This window comes from Apostichopus japonicus, chromosome 21, assembly GCF_037975245.1.
Source record: "Apostichopus japonicus isolate 1M-3 chromosome 21, ASM3797524v1, whole genome shotgun sequence".
Taxonomy (NCBI): Eukaryota; Metazoa; Echinodermata; class Holothuroidea; order Aspidochirotida; family Stichopodidae; genus Apostichopus; species Apostichopus japonicus.
In genome coordinates this window covers 12097946-12123593 of record NC_092581.1, presented here as the reverse complement: position 1 = coordinate 12123593, position 25648 = coordinate 12097946, and the positions used below count along the sequence as shown (strand labels likewise).

The 25648-nt window shown below is 36.6% G+C and overlaps 1 protein-coding gene across 6 annotated transcripts in view; it reads left to right on the top strand.

The window, feature by feature from the left end:
• Positions 1–25648, top strand: part of LOC139962973 (intermembrane lipid transfer protein VPS13A-like) — a 115778-nt gene that overhangs the window by 36376 nt on the left and 53754 nt on the right. For all 6 annotated transcript variants that reach the window (XM_071963403.1, XM_071963404.1, XM_071963398.1 and 3 more), the window contains 17 exons: positions 2070–2267; positions 7555–7613; positions 8517–8615; positions 11781–11840; positions 12611–12755; positions 13724–13958; positions 14846–15080; positions 16310–16445; positions 17485–17719; positions 18622–18826; positions 19619–19759; positions 20902–21048; positions 22358–22445; positions 23225–23342; positions 23866–24016; positions 24596–24749; positions 25440–25582. In XM_071963403.1, coding sequence (XP_071819504.1) covers positions 2070–2267; positions 7555–7613; positions 8517–8615; positions 11781–11840; positions 12611–12755; positions 13724–13958; positions 14846–15080; positions 16310–16445; positions 17485–17719; positions 18622–18826; positions 19619–19759; positions 20902–21048; positions 22358–22445; positions 23225–23342; positions 23866–24016; positions 24596–24749; positions 25440–25582 — 2549 coding nt within the window. The remainder of the gene's footprint in view (positions 1–2069; positions 2268–7554; positions 7614–8516; positions 8616–11780; positions 11841–12610; positions 12756–13723; positions 13959–14845; positions 15081–16309; positions 16446–17484; positions 17720–18621; positions 18827–19618; positions 19760–20901; positions 21049–22357; positions 22446–23224; positions 23343–23865; positions 24017–24595; positions 24750–25439; positions 25583–25648) is intronic.

Here is a 25648-nt window from a genome sequence, read left to right as displayed (position 1 = left end):
TTCCTACTCCAGGGATGCCAGAATTCCGGCACTAGCCAGAATTCTGGCTTTTTCTCGATTTTGAAATTTGGTTCCGTCTCCACGCGATCTTTCCGTCCCAGTTAGAACAGGCATGAGCTTTTCTGCGAATTTCTAACTATTATCCTAACACATTGTAGCATACGCAAATTGGAGCCTATGCCGTAATTTTTCTCTGGATTTTCATAAAGTTCCCAACATTAGCTTAGATAGTCTTTGGGACATCCAAGTCCCCAATACTTTGAGGCCCTAGGGGCAAACCCTGCTGGCATCCCTGAGCTCATATGGGGCCGTCACTAAATATCTCCATCCAACAGGAAGAGGATCTTACACCTCAGCAGCTGACTATTTTCTCAAATCTTGAGGGAAGTTAAAATTAAATTACTGCAGTAGCTGTTATGGAAGAGAACATTTTTCCTCTACCTGTTGTTAATGAAAGATTAATAGAACCAAGCTATAGTCACAAACCATGATTTGGGAATATTTGAATAAAGCGTTACTTTCTGTTCCTGTTAACTCTTCTAGTTTGATGATCCACAAATTCTCAGTCACATGTTATCTCGCTTTCCACGCTTTCTGTGCACGACAAGAATATCCTCCATTTAATTGCAGTCTTTTCTATCCCATGTACACACTCCTAAAGCTGTGTGGCCTGCAAAGTTTTAGACCCACTACCAAGGATCTTCCATGAGGATTTTAAGGCCAAAACCTACCAGACCCCACCCCCCCTACCCCCTCTCTCCATCCCTCAGAATTGATGCTTATAATGTAAAGATAATATACTTAGACTATGGACTTGTTGTTAAAACATAACTCAATTGATCTCTGTTGGCAAGCTCCGACAAACTGTGGATAAACTTTCTGATGTCTACAAAAAATTCCGCTACCCATTGAAAAATGTTCACAACCCACTGTTGGGTTACACCCCATAGTTCGTGGACCGTTGCCCTAAAGCTTTGATTCTGTCATATACTCTTAAAGGCATTGAAGACTCGCGCACATGAAACGTCTCATGCCGGTAATCTGACCTAGTTTTGAATGTGGTAAAACAGAAATGTTAGACACCACCATCGATCCCAGAAAATACACACACAGCTTGCTACCGTCGGTAATTAGACACTAGTGTACAGTCAATACGTACAGCTGTGGTCAATACCCACAACACAGTGTATATAGCGGCGATGGACATCTCAGGTCTAGATAACAAGGTATCACGTTTCATTTACTGTCTGCATTTTGTAGCGACATGAAAAAAACTCCACCTGCAGGCAACAGAAAGTTAACTTTTTCAGGTGGCGGCACGAGGTTTGGGGAGAGTCTTCAATGCCTTTAATCAAGGTGCTCAAGATAAAGCAGTGAATTTTGTTGATTTCCTTCTTGTATTTTTTTTCTTTTCTTTTCTTTTTTGCTTAGACTGATTTTCTTAGTTTCCATTTCAAATTAAAGATAAAAGCTACATGCACCTGTGAGAGTGTTTGTGTGGGTGGTTGTATTTGAGTAGTAGCAACCATGTAAATCATTTCGTGCGTTTTCTCCGCAACTCTGACAAAGCCAACTGTCATCATTCCCTTGGTAATTATAGCGTTCGTATGATAAGAAGTCTCTCTCAATCAACTTAGTTTTCCTGAAATTGCAATTAAGGGTTTGACCTTTAGTAGTGACTATTCGTCAATTTCCCACAGTGCAGCTCTTCAGCTCTATAAACTGGTCGACTTACCTTTGGACTGTTCAATAAAAGAAAATATATTTTTTAAAGTATGTAGCCCATTATTAAGACATAGCAAAGGTGTCCAGCGGCCAAATTCGAAGTTAATTTATACAAATTTGCTGCTGTATCTGTCAGTAAGAAAGTGGGACAGCGGGTTGGGCTGAAGGGGGAGGGGGGAGGGGTGTCGTTAGAGGATGTGATATGATTTTTTTTTAAAAGTCACATTTACTGCAAATTTCGGGCCATAAGTAATCTGCGCTCTAAAGGTTGAATCTATTATCCTCAAGCTGTGTTGACGTCACAATTTTTCAAGTTCTGCTGCATATGTTTCTCATTTTTTCAGGGAGGATTTACGCCGACATCCAATGGACCGGTCTGTTCTCTAATCCGTTGGTAGTCGAAGTAGAAGACGTCTTCATATTAGTTACTCCGTTGATCGATCAGCCGTACAATGAAGAGAAACAGAAGGCTTTCAATCTAGCTCGGAAACGTCTCCTCTTAGAGAGTGTCGACACCAAGAGAAAGAGATCCGATCCCGCAGGTAATATATTAGTTATCGAGCATCGGGAATTAATAAAAAATTATGATCGACGGTAAATTACCCCACAATGCTTACAAATTTTAAAGCGCCTAAAAAACAGCTTTCTTGCCAAATTTAATTAATCCGTTCGATCCGACAGATTGGTGGCTTCAAGAAGCTGAAGTTTTTGTTTGTGAGGTTTTATTTCTTACATCAATGCCTCATAAAATCATTTCAAATTTGCTGCTTTGAGTGTCTTTTTACCACAATCTCCGTTGCCTGAAAGGTTTGTGAACTGTCAACAAACAAAACAGAAATTCAACGCAGGTCTATAAAAAAAAACAAGGCAAATAAAATGTTAAATTAGTATGTGAACCGTTATCTAATGTCATCTAGGTAACAGACTAGGAACACATTATCTTTGCCTTATATCAGAAATTCTTAATTGCTGCATTGTAATTACCCACTCTTATTATATAGCATAGAGTGAGGAGAAGTAGTTTATTAGTGGTTTCTGCTGGTGGAACATGGGAGTAAAATGAACTTTAGACTAAACTTTTCAGTTTATATACACAATGATGACAACATATTACAAGTGTTGTCAAGACGATATGGTAGACTTCAAAAGGGTGACCAAAAACATAGGTAACACCTGCTAGTCAAATGCTGAAATCTTTGTAAAGCTTTGAAGCTTGTTCAGATGACTTAAATGTCTGATGTCTCAGCTGAGCAAAAACGTAGAATTCATCACAAATTGTACGATGAAATTGGTCACTCGTCGGAAATCTTGACGACGGAACATTTTTCCTAATAAGTGACAAGTTACCTAACAAGTCAGCTTTTTAAAGAATGCTGAACTACTGAAGTCTTCACTGGGCACAAAATGTAGAATCCTCATAAAAATGTGCAATGACTTGTTTATTCATTGAGAATCTTGACAAATCGCACAGCTTCCTAATAAATGACAAGCTACAAGCTGGACTTCCAAAAATATCCCCACAAAACATGGTGAATTGCTAATAATATGACCTCAAAACCATGCAGTAATACTTTGCTGTCAACATGGGTGAGAATTGTGGAAATTAATTGCGTTCAGGGGCTTGTAAAGCAGGCTGTATACCGTGAACCCTACTAAGAGGATTAACTGGCAACTCATTAAGCTCTTGATGCATTTCATGTGGTGTCTTCTTTATTACTTTTATGATGGTGTGCTAGCTATGTGTGTAAACATTGTATTGTCATTTTAGTGAATCACCAGTCTTAACACTGTATGTGCTCCATTGCAAATGGCTTTTAATATTGTGATGTTGAGCAGTTAAGTGTTGTACATGCTTGTATAGACTGAAAAGCCTTGGGAATTGCCCTCAGACAAATCTCCAGTTGAGAACAGTATATTGATTAAAATTCTGTTTTCCAGGTTTCCTGTGAGGCATAGACTTATGGGGGCCTCATGGGAGGGAGAGGGGGTGGAGGGGAGAGGAGAGAAGGAAGGAAAGAGGGGAATTAACCCCCTAAAAATACCATGTTAAGAAGCAGTTCATCTAGTCAACTGATCACCTCTGTTTGTGAAATAATTTAATCACGAAACCTGACCAGTTATTAAACCTGTGATAGATTTGGTTTTCATAAATTGGGGTTTGAGTTAAGCTTCAGTATCATATATGTATTTGGTTTGTATTGTACATGGGAAATGAGTAACATATTGTTTATGTGGAAATTAACTAATGTTTAAATGCAATTTTAGTGTAAAGTGCTTTAATGCAAACTTTAGATAAATGTACTTAATTTGTTCCATGAATTCCTTTGTTTAAAGTTTGGCAGAATATATTAAGCTTAGTTTCATCGAACGCTAGGGATATAAGAGCCAGACGTAATGCTTTTGAAACCCTTTTCATGTCATGGCTCTTGATGAGCGCCAAAGACTAGCTTAATATTTACAAGGATTCCTTCTTTTTTTTCAATGAATATATTTAAATGTTTGGAATTATTTCTGGTATTCTACAATCGCACCAAAGTCGACCGTTTCGAGCAGAGATGGAACAGCCTGAGTGACAGATTTGTTTATATTGATGAGATTAAATGGCAATGGTCTGTGTTATCAGTGTGTGTTGATGAACTCCCTCTTTGCTCTGAAGCCATGTCTGTAAACTTTCACCCCTTAATTTCATAGGGGGACCTCTCCATCCCTATTAACTCTAAGATTTTTGTCTTTTCATTTCTCCAGTGAGTAGGATTATAAATCAAATGTGTCTCGCTTTATCCACCATAATAACAACAAGGGAGAATAGCATTGCCAGACACATAAATAGAAAGGTTGCTTAATATGTATAGCCAATAAAAGGATCTTTTGGCCTCCTCAAAACTTAAGGGAACTGTAAATAACCGAACTGTTTGAAAAAGAGCTAGGACTTTGTTTTACTAATGCTACTGCAGTGACTCGAATATAGGTTTTAGATCAGTGGTGCCAGGAGTTGCAATGTTCAATGGTGTTGGGAAACAATGCACCTGTGGCCGCACCATGGCCATGTTATAAACATTCCTGTGAAATTAGGTGGTGTATTTGCCAAATCTGTTGTTGGGGTGCAAAAGTCTAGTGACTTAGATAGCACATGCGAGCCATAGTTTTTTTTTCGGAACCTCGCTCTGCTGCCATGAAACTTTGGTCTTACTTTTTTAAGCCTCCTCACGCACATGCATGTTTCACCAAACAAAAATGGCTCCTCGCTCCATGGAGTGCCGAAAGTGTCAAAATAAGGGTTACAACCAATACCAGATGAGGTGGCAATTACTGTACACTAATGGTGAACATGCATCGCTTAACAATACAAGGATTAAATAGTAAAAAAACCACAATGAAAAACTGACTGGAGAAATTATAAAAAGCAAAGAGGTAAGAAAATTTTGGACTAAAAATTGGATTCCAATCAGTCTTGATCTATCATGGGATTTCAAGTTTCTGTGCTCTACCAAGTGAGCTATCCAGACCCATAGTTGGTGACCATTCATTTACAAAACCTCTTCTGCTTTTATGGTACAGTGGAGACAGTTGGGACAATTTCCTAATGCTATTACTTCTCTAAACTGTCCTCCCATGTCATGTTCAAAGCACTCATTTTGACAGTATGAACAGTTCCTAACCTTGATCTGATAGGAACATGATATATACTGCTCGTACTGACAATACGAGTGCTTTGAAGCAGGACACGAAATGTACAGTATAGAAAAAATTGTCCCAACTGGGTGGTACTGTACAGTATGCAAGGTAGAAGTCACATACTGTGTACAGTAACAACAGAGAAATCAGCACCAGCCAGCAGGGGAAAACAAATTAGGGAGAAAAATAATTAGTGTTGACATTTTGTGTGGTATTTTCAGGGGCGTCGGAAGCTATTTGGGATTGGTACGGCAGATCAGAGTGTGGCCATCTATCATAATTATCGAGGGACGTTTGGTAGGTCAAACTACGCTACGCGCCACCATGGTTGGTGGGTAGCGTAATGGAGAAAATTTTGAAAAAATGTCTCCCAGATTGCAAGAAATGGTACTTCCCGAGCTTGAAAACAAGACCCCTGCCACCTGACTAATCTTCTGAAACACATTTTGAAGTATGTTTCATTTTGGTTCTTTATTTTTTGCCATTTTTTTTTTCTTAGTTCTACTTTTTTTTCTTTCTTTTTTTGCGCCGTGAATATTGGTCCGGCGTTCGCCGGACCTGCCAAACAGGCTTCAACACCCCTGATTTTTCAAGACTCTGAACTTTGTCTGAAATAAAATACTATGGTTCAGGACTGTGTACAAAAAACTGCCAAAGGTCTTTGCACTGTTTGCCTGTTTTGCATTGAGATTTTGCTATGCAATACTGGATATAATTATTTCCCAGGGGTGGTTCAAGTTAAGTTCATATTTTTGTGTAAAATGTCAAAAGTATATCAGGGGTAAGATGAAAGTATGGCTTAAACATGGAGTTTTTAAGAAAATTTCTGAAACTTTGGCTTCATATATTACCTACAAATTTATACTACCTTGAAAGTTGGTTCTTAATTTTCATACAAGAACTGCCTATCAAAATAAACCAAAACTGTTAGCAAACTGCTTATGCACTAAAGAGCCTGTGTATTCAGAGAATGTGTAAAAGTAACTTGGCCTGACGTTTCGATCCTTGCAGGATCTTCGTCAGAGGCTGATTTGCCTATGCTGAACAGTTTGTACAATGTGTTCAGTTAGTATGTATGTATGTATATGTGATCTTCCCGCAAGCAGGAACTCGCGAAAGAAGCCATGGAGGCTTATAGACTCGCAATCTGACCGAAGCCAATCTCTCGGCACACATCCATTTAACGTCCATGTCGGGAAGTTGTTATTGAACAACACCCTTGCCAGACGACACACATTGCTGTCGGCGGGGAATCGAACCGGGGATCTCATGACTGGGAGACGCCGGCGTTAACCACTAGGCTATACACTCCGCCTTTTAGTTAGTGTCTAAATAGACTGCCTATATGTGGATAAGAATACCAAAAGGTACTTTCTTTGGAAGGAAGAAGTAAATTCAACCTTCCACCTTATAAAAACCTGTTGTGACAGAGATGCTAGTATTGAAAAATGTTACTCCCTATTGAGCTAAGAAAACTCTTAGCACATTTTGGAGACAGCTTTTAACACTCATGCCAGGGGGCTATACCATTTGGGATTTGCTTAGACTTCTCTGAGCCTTCGAAAGACCTTTTAACGCCTTGAATGGAATCTGACGAACACTAAAGCGTGATGCAGTACTTCATGAATGTTCATGAACTGCTTTAACTCGATTCCATGTCCTCAACGATGAATGTTGATCCTTCGTCTTGGCGGGAATTATGCGTCGTCGAGAGTTGTCGTGGAATATCGGCCGTTGTGAAAGCCTTGGAGACCTATCCATGTGTATAGGTGCAGGCTCTATGCTCCTTCACTCAGACATACTGACAATCAGGCAGACTACATTAACTGGCGCTTTGTCACAGCCTGAAGGTAACCGTAGCAACCAATCAATCTCGGCTGTCGTATGCTGGATAACATCACATTATCTGTGGAAATAGAATGAAGACGAAGTTTTGTTTAAAGACAGGTGCATTTTTTATATAATGAGTTTTTAATATTGTAGTGGGCTTCCAGGAGAAGTTTTGAAGAAAAGAAAGGATCAAGAAGGGACTTTATTTGGGGGTGAGGTAGGAGGGGGCGAAATCATGACAGCATACGGTGAAAATAGTTTTCCCCATTTCTTCCTCATTTCTTTTTCTTTTTCTCTTTTCTTTTCTTTTTATTTGTTTAACAGATGCTGATGATTTATCATTTATTGAACGACTGACTGTTACTATTGTAAATAATATTCAGGTAAGTATGATGTCAAAGGATAATAGATAAAGCAATGAAAATAGACAATTTAAATACCTGAGACAATAGAATGGAAATAACAGTGATTAAAAGAAGCAACAAGGAAATCATATAAATACAGCACTACGTAATAAGAACAATCACAAAACAGATAATATATAAAAAAAAAATCAGAAAGTGAATGATTTATCAAATTTTTTATAGCATCTTGAATGAAGTTTTGGTTGGCTGTCGTATAATATTCACAAGAGCCCCCCCCCCCCCACCACGTTGATTCAGCTCTGTTTATAAATCGGATTACCTAGGCATTACCATATATACCAGCAGAAATTGCCTGCAGTTTGCATGAGCATCTTGTTTTTGGTTTTGTGTTACTGTTGTAAGTTGGATTTTAAATATTTTAAATGATTTATCTGAGCAAAGGAATTGTAAGCGATTGAAGGTAAAGTTATGAGGAAGTAGAAAGATATACATTGGTCTTATGCCAAACCTTGATAACTTGATCTCTTGCTGAATTGCAAAATTTTGAATTTTTTTTTTATAATAAATTGACCAACGATTGGGATGTCACAAATGGAGAACATTTTCTATACTGTCCTTGTTTGAACAGAAGCAGTGTCAATTTCTCCATTGTTGCTCTTTGTCAAAATAGCATAAGACTGCCATTTTGATGTCAATGCTAAACGTTATATTTTTAGACTTGCTTCAAGTTGACTGTACTCAAAAACATGTTGATGAAAAAACTACAAATGTCAATTTTTAATTTTTTGTTTACACTTGAAATCAACCCTACTGTCACTGATGACTTCTAAAATTAGACCTCCTTTTCCTTTTAGAAACACTGGAATGGTTCATCAGAGAAGCAGATAACCTATTTTCATTTCACACATCTCGTCTCCACAGGTCAACGTCAGCAAGATCCATATCCGCTATGAAGACAGCTACTCTAACCCTGGTCACACCCTCGCCGCTGGGGTCATGTTGGACAGTTTGTCCGCTCAGGTCAGTAATTCTATGATTTTTGTTGAAAGATGCGTTTTGAGCTACGTTGTGTTTCAACTCCTCTCTTTTCTGTCTCCTATCTAACATGAAGCCCTCTTCCATCAATGCGTCAAGCATTCATCAATGTTAACCAATAATTCCATTGTTCATTCGTTTTCTTGCTTTCTTTTCTCTCTCTCTCCCACGAGGCCTTGAGCACCCTTCCGGGTGGATATGGGCACATTTATAAATCACCATGATTATTATTATTATTATAATTATTATTATTATTATCTACCCAACCCAGACATCCAGTTACCTTTTAGCACTGCGTCCCTTATAGCCTACACCTTTTAGCACTGCGTCCCTTATAGCCTACACCTTTTAGCACTGCCTCCCTTATAGCCTACATCTTTTACCAATGCGTCCCTTATACCCTATACTTCAGAGATTGTCCAATTTGAAAAACAACCTTCAAAGTCTACAGTTTGCGAGTTTTCTAACTTGGCGTCATTTGGAACAATTGTTAACTTGGTCGAAGAACCAACCTGAAAGTCTTACCCCATGGCTTTTGTTTGAGAAACTAGTTAACCTATCTCTGTTTATCTGGCCAGTGAGGACCAAACCCAAACACTGCACCACCCCTCCCCACTGCTCCAAAAAAGTCTTTATTCCTTTGTTATAAGTCACGACTGATGACTTTCAGCAATTTCCTAAAAATGTGCGAAGGGTTCACGCACAATCAGTGACATCATATAGTGGCACAAACTACCCCAAACCTCACTCTGTGTTATATCATTTTACACATTGTTTGATATGCCTCATACCAAACAGAGATCTATATGCAGTTTATTTATTAAAAGTTCTTGAATGTTCCTTAATCGGAGAGTATTCTCAGTTAAATTAGTTCATTTTAATTTGCTCCTCTCTTTACCAGTCTCTAATCCACATGTGCACTGTCCCATCTAGTACCTAACCCATGAAATTGGTAACATTCTAGTACAGCCCAGTCCTGAAAATCCGTCTTCCCAGGACACCTCTCCCCCATCCACTTTCTTCACCTTCTGAATTCTACCATTTGGGATTTTCTTACTTTGTGGAATTCTGTCCAAGCCGTGGCACACACATGTACACATTGTTGGATATCCCCTCAGCCTCAAACTTAAAAAGGAAAGTATGCAGCAACAAGTATTTAATTGCTCTTATTTGCACATTCAATTTAAGTTTCATACAGGACCACAAATTTTGCCCACACAGAGTTATTATGTCATTTGCAAACTTGTGGAGTTTGTGCCTGTTCTTAATGTTGGTGGATTATAAAAAGTAACAGAGAATTTGTTGAGCGGCTACCTTTTTCTTTCCTTTTCTATAACTAGAGTACTATATACCACCAGATTGTAGCAAATTCAACAAGAATAAAAAGAAGAAAACACCATTAATATTAATGCAGATGCCTTGGGCACAAAATATCTAAACGGTCAATACTGGTCACAAAGTTTGCTTCCAAAAAAAATAATTATAATCCCATGACGGACAATTTGACTCCTTTCTAAGAACAACAAAAATATTCTACATGCACTTGCTACTGTAGGTGAAAAACCATATCTTTAATATCTCGTTTCTAACTCCCATCGTAGTTGTCTGAAATTGATTAATTTTATTCCCAGGTAAGCCTTTCATTAACGCAAGGAAATGGATTACAGTAGGGAGTCTAGTGACGTCATCTTTTGCTTTCTTTTATCTTTTCAATAACTTCGCTTTCCTTTTGTAAACCGTGTAAATATAGATTTTTCCTTGAATTGTGATGCAATTTGACATGCTTTCTTTAATATTTATCATATACTCAAACTTCCAAGGCTGTATCGAAATGCAATATTTGTGTAAGATGTTTAATTTTCATCTTAAGTTTAACTTCCAAGGATACTTGTATAGACACAAAAGGAGGGGAAAAGTTCACATCTATAGGTTTTGATGATCTAACCTACGGTGTTATTACATAACGCATAAGTTCTATTAATAGAGAAGCGATCTCAACCTTTACCATTTCTCTTTCATATGATTATACATTACTTTATAATGGGAAAGTAAATTGTGCACTAATGAGTTTTTAATTGGTCATGATTACTGCAACTTTACTCAAAGAAACCCTTTATATTTCTCAACTGCTCACCAAAGATCATAATCAGCGTTTCGACAGAATTGTATTTTCCGATACTTGTTGTATTACCAAATCTAGTTGAACTAGACCAATGTGGTACGAGATTCAATTTAGTTTGATGTTTTGGTTGCCTTGACATGTCTCATCAATTTCAACAATTAATATTTTAATATAAAATGCAATCATGTGCAGCTTTTCTTCATATTTAATGAAGCAAGGATAGTTTGCCTTATTTAATATTTCCATCGTACTTTCCATAACCGAATGCCCTCCGTGTTTAATGGTGAATGTTGTCAAACCTACAGAGGTATTTATCGGTTGGGTTCCTGAGCTTGGAGAGTGTGAAACTGATACTGTAAATGTCAAAGGTAACCCATATCAATAAATCATATAAAATTAACAGAAAGAAAGCTGTTTGGGAGATAAATATAAATTTATGATAAAAATTACAAAAATGTTTCTCATTTTCTAGCTAATAAATAAATTTTACTTTCAATATTAATTCAAGAATAAAGATATAAATGCAACCAGTAAATGGTTTCTGATATTTTTTTTGTCTTTTGTATTTTAATTACAATAAAGCCTGGCGATGTACAATAGCCATCTGTTTCCATTTAGGTTCAATTCTTCACAGATTAAAGCAGCCTAATAGAACTATGAATAGATTGTTCAGTATTTTCAAAATATGAGGTAAATTTTCAAACATTTTTCCAATTTTGCTTAGTACATGAAAATTGATACTACTATAAAGTATAAGTGTCTGGATAGTCTGGGTAAACAAAATATCCAGAATTGAATCAACCCCGTTATCCCTCGTCGGATGGCAGATTGTAGGAAATTGAATCTACTCGCTTCGGGTAAATACTCGACAGAAATGGCGACCCGAGGCAGAAAGCCGCTTTAACAGATAAGCAGATTCATCGATAAATTTCATAGATGGCCTTGCAAGAGGATGATGATTGATATTTGCAATCAAATTTCTTTTTCATTTTTCTTTTTTTGCTTTCTTATTCTTTCTCCCGGCACAGACCACAGATGAAAATTGGACTATCACACAGCTTGATGCATCGGCAACAGTAATGCATAAGGTAGGGATATCACATGATTTTGATATCCTTCTTTATCTTGCCTTAAGTGGTGGGTGAACTTTTAGCATGCAGTCATAGCGCATTACATAACTTAATGCTAGATAAAGATAGGCTTGGTGATTGGAAACCTGTCCAACAGCAATTTGACAGCTAAAATGATGAACTGAAGAAACCAAGGTGAAGCCCTATTCCATGGTTTTTAATTCACCTTAAAGAATAACTAATGAGAGGCATCAATAAGTAACATTTACGACGTTATCACACAAGAGTGTCTTGCTTCAAGTTCCTTGTACTCCGGTGAAAGAATGTTTCCAAAGAACAAAGACAAAAAAAAAAAAAAAAATTTGTATTGTTTCTATGAATAGGAATCTTGCAGAAGAAAAAACAAATTTAAACTCAAAGAAAGGAATTCCATACTTTTTTTTTTTTTTTTTTTTTTGGTGTGTGTACAATATGTTCATGTAGGGTTGGCTAGGCAGAAAGAAAAAAGAAAATCTCAATATACCTGAATATTTTCACAATTATGCCCCCTTTGACGATGATGATTTATAATGCCTGATTAAATTGTACAAAAAGTAAAAAAAGTGTGCAGAGAACCTACTAATTGTTACATTTCTTTATTGCTTAAACTGAAATGTGACCAGTCATCCTAAACAAGTTTCATTATTATGGCATTTTCAGTATTGAAACAGTATCCTACTTTGACAAACAAATTATGACGAGCAATGCGGTTTCAGATCATCTCGCCTTTTCTCCATTTTCCCCGACAGCTGGCTCAACTAAGCGGAGTCTCTGCGTATCTCAATCCCACCGTCGACCAAAAAGTCAAATCCTATGTCAACTCAAACGTTTGGAGAGAACTCATGAAGGATTCCATTACATCTCAGCAGATCAATGGAGATAAACTCGACTACCGTAAGTATACATTGTATCCATCTTCTTCCATATTACATTTTGTCGATGGCGTGGAGTAATGACTTTTCCAAGAATTTCAAATGCGGTCTCTTTCTTTAATGACTTTTTTAGATTTAGTTCCTGGAGCTAAAAATGGAGGTCTTCGGCATAATTTTTTTTTAAATCAACTTTTTGTTCTTTTTCATACTGATTCCAGTAACAATGCAGTGTTTTTTGTCTTAACAATTTTTTTTTCAGGGTGGCCGAAGAAGGCAAAATTTGTTAGTGTTCACATACGGTATCTCCATCATAGTAGAAATATTCCTCAGAGGCACATTCCTATATAGATTTGGATTTTCCAAGATATTTTCCTATGAATTTGCATATTTTGCATTAAATTTAATTTTGTATCATATCAGCTGCACTGTTAACGTATTGATAGTTTGTCCCTGAATCCATGACAGCATGTTACAACCAATCACCCGTTAGCATATCAAATATTGATATCAAAATTTCTCAATAGTGGAGGGGAAACCACCGCCCCCTAGATCCTTCCCAGAGAGGGTGATGCCTCCTCTGCTAGATCCCTTCCCCAAGGAGGGGATACCACCTCCCACTAGATCCTTTCCCAGGGAGGGTGATACCTCCTTGCTAGATCCTTTTCCCCAGGGAGGGGATACCTCTTCCACATAGATCTCTTCCCCAGGCCAAAACACAGCTTGCCACTGAATGGTCGGCAAGAAGATCAAGGTGAATGCTGGGGTCACTTAACAAATACCAGAGGAGCAAAACATGGATAACCAACTAATTAGGAGCATTGGCAATGGCACTAATCTGTTTAATAGATTTCTCAGGTAGAATGAAGGATGTTGTTTAATTTGTTTGTAAATGTCATCAAGTGGTGTGGATAGTTTTTGCCAAATCCTTACATTTTGTCCAAAAAGTCACGATTAAAGTTCATCCATTTCTTCCTCTCGTCTTTTATTCAGTGCTCCACCCTTTGTCAACGGAAGCTCACTTTGTCTTTGACAAGAATGCGTCGGCTCACTACAATAGCCCTGAGATTCTGCTGGATATCATCACGCAGGTGGTGTCGATGTCCCTGTCCAGGAGTCAGTATCTCTGTACTATTGATATACTGGAATCCTTCCAACTCATGGGCCGGAGAGAACGATACCAGAAATACAGACCGAACGTCCCTGTCAGCGGGAACATCAAAACTTGGTAAAAAAAAAAAAATTGAGCCGTTTTTATTACTCAAAGATCTGCAGCATTTTGTTCTCTTTAGCAGACTAAAATATTGCTAGAAGTTATTCCAACTAAATTCTTAGAAGCTATGATCTTTCAAACTATTCCCACAAGTTCAGGATTACTAATATTATATCCAATGAAATATCTCAATGTTTCATTAACTGCTTGTAGAGTGGTACATAAAATGCTTCTTGAAATTTGAACTTGCCTGACCATTATCTGACAGTTTAGCATATTTAGCATAATAGTGTTGACCATTTGCATTTTTACTTTCTATTTCACTTAAAATTTCTTAATTCTTAATTCACTTAATTTCTTCTGCGAATAGTATTTTGAATAGCAATAGTTTGAAGTATAATTTTCCACAAAGCTCTTGTTTTACATAAACACATCTAAAAGCACTGGGGGTAAACAACATTAAACAAAATCATTTCGAATGACAATATCATGAATTATTCATGCAAAGTAAACAAATTGTCCAGCTAGGATTTAAACCTACAAGACCCTGCCCCCCCCCCATCTCTTCTTTTTTTCCATTTCCTTTTTTTTCCTTTTCAAGTTCTTATTCTAAAGTTAAATATTCTAAATATCTAAAGTTAACAGTATTTTGTAATTCATGACTCTTAGAAGACCATTTCAAATGGGAAAACAATGTATTGTTCCTACAGTAAAAGTAACCCAAACTTGCACAACCTTTGACCTTGAACCTTTGACATCAATATGATGTTTCATTTCTAGTATCTTACTTCGGATACGATCTTGTCATGTTAGAACCATTCTCACCATCGGAAGCATTCACCGATCTTAGCTTTATTAGATATTTTAGAACATACCTACCCGTCTTCATTTATCACATTAAGGTGGAAGTTTGCCTACACCGCTGTATTGGAGGAACACATTCGTCCCTGGTCGGCCACAAAGATCGAAAACCACCAGATTTTGTACAGAAAGTACAAAGAGAAGTACAAGGAGATGTTGACCATCAAGGAGAACGGAGATAACGTCCCCTCGTCTCTGGAGGAGGAGATACAGACTCTGGAGGATGGGCTGGATGTAACGAGCATCATCATCGGCAGACAGAAAACCAGACGGCAGGTGAGTAGGTTTACAGAGAAGTGAACTCTAATGTAATAATATCAGTGAAGGGATATGTTTGCTCATGACCTTCCCATTGGTGGATATAGTGAACTCTCATGTAATAATATCAGTGAAGTGATGTATGTTTGTTAATGACCTTCCCATTGGTTTTAAAATTGGAATGGAGAGCATACTGTCACATTTAGAAAATTTTCTTAATAGATAGCTAGATATTTATTTAGCCAATCATATAAAAATACAATGGAAATTGGTTGATAACATTAGCTCAAAACATGAAAAAATGTAAACAACATAAAGAAGTAAAATAATATACATAGATATGAAAACATTCCTATAAAATGTACAAAAATATGAAAATGTACTCACAATATAAAGATGAACAAAAATATAAAGTGTGTCTACAAAATATTAAAGCGTACAAAAATATGTAAATACCCTCATATCCAATATAAAGTCTACAAAGTATGTAATTGTACATAAAATATTGGAGTATAAAATTATTTAATGGACAAGGTTGCTTGGTGGAATGAGGAATATGTATCCTTGGGAATGGGTGTACTCTCACACTAACACACACAGATCATGCAAAGTTTTTATCTCTGTTTGATACCCCACCCCTTCCCTCCTCGACTCCCCACTCGGGGCCCACTTAACAACATAATTCGATTTCAGAACCACAGGGGGTAGAGGAGGGACATCAATTAAAGGGCTGTTGTAACTCAACGGTCATTGAAGTACAATATCCAATCACCAGTACGTTACATGTATAAATGAGATCATTAAGCTCCTGTCAATAAAACATTACATAGTTGAAGGTAGTTGCAAATTTTGCATTTTTGCAATGTTCCTGGCCTTGACTTAGCTATTGTGCATGATGTAACCTTTCAAATTATATTTTTGTTGTTGCAATTTTGCATATACTGTAGCTGATAGAGTTTACTATATAGCAGTATTAAATTATTTTCTAAACCCCACTACTGGTGGAACTAGATTGTTGATGTTTCAGAATCAAGTTTAAGGTTATTGCAAATTTAGAGTCATTTTGCATTGTTCCTGACCTTGACATGGCTTTTCTGCCTGACATAATTGTTTCTTCCATTACTGAAATCAATTTTGGATATAAACTCATAGATTTTACTATAGAGCAGTATTAAAATGTTTTCTAAACCCCACTACTGGTGGAACTAGATCGTCGATGTTACAGAATCAATAATTTTCTTCGTTAGTTTGCAAAAGAAGCGCCAGCAAGAGAGAAGAAGAGGAAAGAGGAGAGAGAGGCATCGAGAGGATTCTTCTCGAGACTGTTTGGCTGGGGAGAAGACGATGATGACGACGATGATAGCGAGGGTGAAGAAGGAGAAGGTAATCGTATAGACTAGATATTTTCTTGGGGGGAGGGGGAGGGTTGGGGCCATACCCAACCAGCTGCTTTTGGGCTAGTTACATGCAAATTGTGATGTGTTATCCTGCCACCAACTAACATGCAATGGTCATCTCATGTACCTCTCTCTTGCCTGTTATGTTATATACAAGGCAAGATGAATCAAGAATTAATGGGCCCAAAATGGGATGGGTAAACGAATTGAAATTGACAGTGAAAATAGTATATATATGAAAGGTTGTGAGATGATTAAACTAGTGGCTGATTTACAGTAGATTTAGTTTTGTAAAGCAGTCCTTTCCTTTCTTCATTTGTAGAGTGTGAGGTCATTTTATGGCCGTGGTAGGTCTATTCCGTAGACGCAAAACTTTCCAAGCTATAGCGTGCTATAATTGTTACCAAATCAGCATATTTTTAAGAGAAAGCTTGTCTATTTGTTTGCATTAAAGTTAGCATATCAAGTGTCTGTATGTTATATGACAAGAACTAGTGCAGATAATGTGTGAAATCAAATTTACAAAGTGTGAAGCAGGTAGGTTTATATAGCGCTATCCACGTGCTTTGTAAACGCTATGTAAAGATCTTAAATCATCTAAAGCTTACATGATCAGGATCACACTGTGTTTGTCATCAATCACTGTCATAAGGGATTTGTTCAGTCATAACATTTCAGAGTATGGTGTCCTTTTTCTATCTTAAGGTTAAATCCATACTTGTGTACAATATTTAGAATGCCCAAGAATTATTAAATAAAAAAGTTAAAAAAATTATATTAATGACTTCTGTTACTTTGTTTCATTGTGCAGTCTGCCAGTACTTAAAAATTTGTGACCCTTCTCCAATGAGAAGAAAATGGATGAATCCTGCATTAGAATATTATGATAATATTATACTGGCCAAGCAATAAACCAAAGATATTGGTAAATAAATGATTATCACAATTGTTTCAAATAAACGTGTTTTTAACGATAAACTGATGGTATCATCACTCAATCATTAAAAAAAATAATGCATTTCCAGATATTTGGTCGCAGCTACCCGATGAGGAGCGTACCAACATTTACAATGGCATAGGGTACAACCAGGGAGCCAGTAAAACCGCCGGCATACCGCCACAGTTTGTGAAGGAGAAACTGTCATTTGAACTTCATCAGTTGGAGTTGAACCTCATGAAGGATTCCGGTACGGTGCTCACCTCGGAGTTTGATCACTTCCATTTTGGATTTCAGAGGAGACCGGTGAACAATAGTCTCATGTAAGTGAAGATAAATAATAAAGAACAATGGGGTTTTGTTTATCCTGTCATTATTAATATACTTGTTTGTATTCAGTGTTTGAGTTGTCATACCCTCACATACTCATGACAGTAGACTTGTGTTACAAGTACAAAAACATGAATATACACATATAAATGGAATTTACCCTTGGAAGGGAGGGGTACAAGGCTAGCAGGTTGTACAGGTACTTAGTCTTGCACTAATATGTATATTAGCTTCCAAAATGCCCAAAGTACGAGTAAAAACCACACACGGACGAGTATGAGTGCAGTAATAACTATGCTAGAATTTGAGTGTTGGGTATGGACATGCAATAAGTCAATTAAGCTGAAATCATATTTAAGAAAGAATTTAATTTTTTGTGTTCTTATAACGTGATTGATTTCATGTATTTATCTATAGCCTATTATTAATTGAATCATAAATGTCAAAAATGATTGCTAAGAATGAGTGTAAGCTGATCAAAGGAAGAACTTTTAGAAGTATTAAATTCTGCTGTATTGCTACACTACTTTGTTGACCCGTTCCTTGGATCCAAGTATAGAACCTCCAATAGTCACCGTACCAAATGCTTTATATTTGATAATATATTTTAATTGTATATGAGAAATATATACACTTTATAACTTAATGGCACTACAAAACAAAACAAAAAACAGGGTTTTATGCAGTTACTGTTACGGTGGGCTTCTTGTTAAAGCTTCGGCTTCAATTCCCTTCCACCATTTTCTTAATAATTGTTATATGTCTTTTTCACTTTAAACATTGTAATATATGCATGAACATGGAAATAAATCAAATCAAATAAAAAATCAATTACACAAAACCTGTTTTGTCTGTTGCTTGAATTATAATTGATCTCATTTTTCTTCCTTTACAGTGTGATGTTCTCGACTGAGTCTCTCAATGTATCCGGTGTATCCATCAATGCCAACCCTACCACCGTGGTGACCTCAAAGGGGATACCATCCACCGACACTGGAACCTCTGTCCTCACTGTTGACTTTGAATCGAAGCCACTCATCATCAAGGCAGATTCTGTCCTCTCAGTGACAGCAGAACCAATTGATATATTCTACCATGAGGTAAAGGTTTTGATACTGTCTGGATACTGAATTGAACTGGTGTAAGAGGGAGGGGGGACATGGTAGGTAGATTCCCCCCTCCCCCACCCCAATCTCTTCAAGTGAACTACAGGCATTAATATCCCACTTTCCCACCCCAATTCTCTGGTGACAAAATGTTTTAGATTGGTGTAGGTGATAAATATTTAGGGAACAATGTGGTATTCAATTTTCTTTGCAGCATATTAGAGATTAATTAACTTTATTTTCTCATAAAATACTGAAATTTCTTTGATCTTTGTATAAATACAATGCAATACATATCTGTATTTGTATAGCAATTTGGCCACCTAGGTGGATATTGCTCTTCAATACTATTTGAGATCAATTATTATTATTATTATTATTTTTATTGTTGTTGTTATTGTAACTGTTATTATTATTATTATTATTGTTATTATTATGATCATTATCATTATCATGATTATGTGACATAATTGAGACATTTCAAGAACAGCAAAACTGTAAACAATTTTTTTCAAAATTATGCCTAATTACATTTGGACACATTGATCTCTTTTCTCAGACAACCCCAAATTGATGGTCATCTTCACTGCAAACTAGTTTTGTTTTTTGTCAGTAGATATGTAAATCAGTCTCTCTTGTTACTCCTAGCGATGGTGAAACCTTGTACACACCTTTGACGTGGTTATGACTGCATGCTTTATTATTAATTCATTAATTAATTTATGATTTATTAAAGAATCAAAATATACCGACTGTCATAATTTAATTGTCTCTCATCGTCCTCAGAAAACCGTCTCGGAGCTGATGTCATTCTTCACCATTCCAAACATGAATGTGGAAGGTCTCAAGTCCAGTACTATATCGGGTATCCAACATCTAGCCAAGACAAGCCAAGAGACACTTCTCGCAGCCATCAACAACCATCAGGTAGGCAGCAGCTTTCTTGTAGCCTAGTCCGACAGAATCTTCTTTGTCTTTCATGTGAAATGATAATAAAGTGAAGACAGGGTGGGAAAAGATTTCAACAAACTTATGGAGTGCCGATTGTGTAATAATTTGACAGTACACAAATAGATCATTTATGTTCCCTCAAGCTTTTAAATCTGTGTAAATATAGGCTGCAAAACTTATCAAACAATGTGGCAGGGCTCGTTTTTGTTGTCACAGAAAAAAACCAGATCTGAATTTTTTTTTCAATGCAGAAAACTGTCATGTTATTGGAAATAGAACCAGCTTGTAAATCCTGCTTTAGAGCATTTTTTGATAGAAAATTGTTAGTGAATGATAAGCAAAGTATAAATAGAAAAAGATTTACCCACAGAATAGTGTACTGTGAGTGTACATACTGCACCATGCATTAATAGAATAGTGTACTGTGAGTGTACATACTACACCATGCATTAATAGAATAGTGTACTGTGAGTGTACATACTGCACCATGCATTAATAGAATAGTGTACTGTGAGTGTACATACTACACCATGCATTAATAGAATAGTGTACTGTGAGTGTACATACTACACCATGCATTTATAGAATAGTGTACTGTGAGTGTACATACTGCACCATGCATTAATAGAATAGTGTACTGTGAGTGTACATACTACACCATGCATTAATAGAATAGTGTACTGTGAGTGTACATACTACACCATGCATTAATAGAATAGTGTACTGTGAGTGTACATACTACACCATGCATTAATAGAATAGTGTACTGTGAGTGTACATACTGCACCATGCATTAATAGAAAAGTGTACTGTGAGTGTACATACTACACAATGCATTAATAGAATAGTGTACTGTGAGTGTACATACTGCACCATGCATTAATAGAATAGTGTACTGTGTGTGTACATACTACACCATGCATTAATAGAATAGTGTACTGTGAGTGTACATACTACACCATGCATTAATAGAATAGTGTACTGTGAGTGTACATACTACACCATGCATTAATAGAATAGTGTACTGTGAGTGTACATACTACACCATGCATTAATAGAATAGTGTACTGTGAGTGTACATACTACACCATGCATTAATAGAGCTGTTACTTTTCCAGACAATTCAACTGAACATAGACGTCAAGTCACCCAACATCATCATCCCGGAACACGGATGCCTGGAGGAGGATGGTCACCTCCTGATCTTTGACCTTGGCAGTCTGAGAGTGGTCAGTGAACTTCAGACTGCGGATCTAGCTTTGGAGGTAAGTCCATTCGTATGCGTCTCATTATCACAGTCTAGGCATAAATTTAAGAATATATAATCCAAGGAAAATGCATCTCCATGAACAAAAGGGGAATGCTTTTCCTTCGCATATATAAGAGGAACGTTTTTTATGGATACTCTGCGAGTGAATTACTTTGTGGAAAATGAGGTGACGTAGTTAGCCATGAGTTGATATACATTTCGTATAAATCATAAGTCTATATCAGAGTGTCTGGGGCTATCGATTACAATATTGTGGCTACCAAACTTCACACCTGAATAGCTCCTAGGGATACCCAAATATCAAGTTGCGAACTTCCTTTTGATGTGTGGTAAAGCTAATCTCACTAGTAGGTGCACACAGCACATTATTGGATATGCTCAGTGACACCTACATTGCACCTGCGAAGATACTTGACACGGTTCATGTACGTAGACGGTAATTATAAGTACATATAGTATATATTATAAGTATAAGTATATTATAGTCAAAATCTGTAAAGATCTTTATATAGTCAGACTTTTCAGACAATACACTGGTGACACTTATTCACTACAACTTAAAAGTACAACAGACACCTAGCCAATTTGCCTCATGTTCAGTACATTTTGTTTTGCATGATGATCTCATTCAAAATCTGTCTAAATTTTTCAAAAAGCTCTTTTCGTTTCCAAGATGCACATATTTCAAGTTTTGATAAATCTGGGAAACTCATTAAATATGTGCAGACGGTGATGTGGAGTGTTGCACTCATCCAAATTTCTTATTTTAGGCCTTAATGTTAACCCCTAATTATAAGCGCACATATATCATTTGAATAAAGTGATGTACCTCTTTTTGAAGAAGACAATAAAAGGAATAGCATAGGAATAACATGACAGAAAATTAGGCAGTCTTTCCCTTTACATCATCAATGTGCATAATTAGCTACTGTTTATTCATAAGTAACATTAGAATTAAGTAAAGACTCAATCTTTGATGAATTTTGATGGTATTTGCAGCCATTTTCATGATTTGTAATGCCTATAATAGTAATTAGGACAATGTGATGTTGAAAAAGCATTTAATTACAACAGTGTAGCCTAACATTCAAAGTGCTTCCCAGTTTCTGATGAGAAAAAAAAACAAAGTTCCACCAAAGTTGATCTAATTTAGCTTTAGTCATTGTCTGGTAGTTACAAGGTACTACATCCTTACTTAATCAATTATCCTTACTTACTTAATTAATTATACAGATAATGAAAATTTCTTCTCAGCGAAAGGCTTTATTTTGTAATTATCTATTTAAATCGTTTCCTATTTTCAGGATGCCACACCTGTCGAGGTTGAAGAGAGGCTCTATGATAAGTTTGTAGTTCACTTGAATGACATGAAAGCTGTATTGAGCAATGAAGGTAATTTATTGATAACTCATACATATTCATTACTTTTTGAAATTCTTTGACTATTCATGACATTTTAGCAGTTGATTGTGTTCTCAGTGTCATTTAACTCTGCATCGAGACTATGCATGAAAGGAAGATTGGTATGCTTTGTCGCATGAATATTAAAAGGGATGGTTTGTAAGATTTTGAAAAAGTATTTTATCCTTCAAAGCAAACATCAATACTAAGTCTAGACTAGGGTTTCTGAATGAAAAAGCTCACAGACCTTATCCTACCAGTGAAAAATGTTAATCTGGAAAAGAAGGAAAAGGAAAATACGGGCTAACAATCTTATACTATAAAACAGTGTATTTAGGCCCTCAAGGTATAATGAAGACTTGAGTATCCTACCAGCCTATACCCTGTACTCTTCTCAGTCTAGGTATGGCAAGATTTGGGTTCTCTTAGGACCCTTTGCCCTACCCAGTATTTTCTCTCTGGCCCTTGTAGAAAATATCATTTTGAGAAGCCTGGGTCTAGATTGTCCATACAGACAGTACACTAGCCGAGTGTGCTCTGCTTATCCAGAATCAAGACTAAAATTGTCATTTTCAGTAATTCTTTGGGATTGCTGATCAGTTCAATTCCCCCTTTTTTTTGTGCAGCTGATTTTGCTCACGAGATGATATAGTAATAATAATAAATTAATGAGAATAATAATTGCTCTAGAGGAGATGAAATAAAGAGTCAGGAAATATTTCTTCTATTTATTTGTTGTTTTTTGTTTAATTTTTTGTTTAATTTCTCAGGCGAGGACTGGAGGGAAGTACTAAAACATGAGAATCCTGATAATTACCTGGTTCCCTGCCTCGGCCTACAGATCAATGTGTTCATCAGTGCCAAACAAGATTACAAGAAACTGCCACAGTATGTATCAAAGTGATCAGAATATCCTGAAAAACCATTCCTTTGGTTACGTTGTAACTCCCACTACTCTGTTACACCATACTCTGTTATTACACCATGTTGTTGCACACAACTTTCTTTTTCAATGATATTGTGACATGCCATCACACCTGTCAACACTGTGACATATATTTTGCACCCATCTTTGATCGCTACACCATATTCAGACCCTCAGATAATATCAGGCAGTTACCTATTGCGGTATCTCATGATGGACCCCTCTCGCACCATTTGCTGGACCCTCCATCAGGCCATCCATCATTCAAGCTTGTGTTCACAATCTCTCTCGTTGCGATCATCCTTGCAACGTTTCGCCCCTCACACTATGTCTAGTCACCCCTCTCTGTTGCTCCATCTCTTTTTGCACCTATCTCCTGCTTGTTTGTACCCACACACACTTTAAATTTGAACAAGCATATGTACAGCCACCTTGAAAGTATTTGCCCCAGACTGATAACAAATCTTTCTTCTTCTTCTTTCACAGACAAAAGATAGAAGCAATTCTGCCGGCATTGAAGTTTTCGGTCTCAGATGAAAAGTTGGAGAAAGTTCTGAAATTTATTCAGAACCTCCCGCTCCCTTTCCCAGCACCTGTCTCTCACACTGGTCCACCTAGAGGCACAATTCTCAACTCGGTATGTTAACCTTCTCTTTTTTGGTATCTTGATAATTTGTTTTTCAGCCAAGCCCAAAAAATGTTTACAAAATCCCAGAATGAAATCCCAAAAACTTGTGGTCAAAATGTTCACATTTATATCTACTAGCAAGATAAAAGACTCTTTCCATGTGAAGTATGGTAGTCTTTGTAGCCTATGAAATGTCTTCTCTCGTGCTTGTACAAAATTTTCAAACATTGTAGTTTGTCTAGTACATTTATAAAATAAATATTATTAGTCTGCTTTATGCATCCCATAGGCAACCAAACCTCTTTGCTGATGGCCAAAATCATCTTTCAGTGTTAGCAGATATCCTGCAATCCCATTTATTGAGATGAGGTTCATTTTCCCACAGATCTTACATTTTTATTTTCTTAAAGTAAAAATTGAGAGATGAACATTTTTTAGCAAACGTTTGAAAATGGACAATTTGGATGGGGGGGGGGGTTGTTTAAAACGATACCATTAGATTTCACGATACCTACTGCTTTGCAAAAGTTGCTTATAATGTAGTTTCAGTTTTTCAATCTTAACACATTTGACTAATTCTTCCAATAGCCACAAGATTTATCAGCTACAGCTATGTACCTTGCCTTGAGACGAGCTAAGAAAGCTGCCTCGATACGAAGACCACCTCGTACATACGCTTTAAACAAGACAATATCTGCTGTGGATGATGTAGATATGGGAAGTAGCGTTGATGCCCCTACAGGTGAGATTATTCATTTGTAAATTATATGTAAATTAATATGTAAATTAATATGTAAAATTAATATTTAAAATTGAAATGTAAATTTAAATTTAAATTAATATGTAACTTGTCTATAGTAGTCATTATTCCTCTAATGTTTCATGGTTTGCCAAATTCTGCATTATCTATATTGTTTTGGGTTTGTTAATACTTGGTTGGATTCAACTCATTGCGAATTTGAAGCAAATTTTTGAATCCATTGGATGGTCAATGGTTCTGTTCTAGTGATTTTAAACATATTCCTCATCATATGATAAGTAGTTTTTAATCTCTGTTAAGTCTATGATACTTTATCAGTAAGAACAGTATCCACTTAGGGAACTACCAGACGATTCGTTTTGTCACCGTTTAAGAAATCATCGTCTTGGCAAAGTATGTAATACTCTACTTTGTTTGGTCGGTACACGTATTTGTGCTTTGTCGATATAGATTGTATAACTCTTTTACAACTGAGGATATGTCAATACACACAAATATGTTTCATCAGTTAGTTTCAAAGAATATACCTGTCGTCAATAACTTTATTCCATCTTTGTCCTCCCATGAACAGATAGCAGAAGGGCATGCTAGCAGGAAACTGCAAACCATACAAAAAAACTATTTGTTTTCATTGCCTTTTTTCTTTCTTTCATTTTTACCTTCTTTATGCAGAAGAGAAGTTTTACACCGCCTCTGACCATTCAGATGAAACGATAGAGGAATGGTCCAGCAGCAGCATGCAAGTACCAACCTTCGATGACAATGACTCACCTTCCAATGAAACCAGTATGCTCCTCAGATTCCACATGAGAGAGGTAATACTAACAGTCTGCAGACAATATTGAAGAGAACTCTGTATATCATTATCCTTGTTTCAGTTT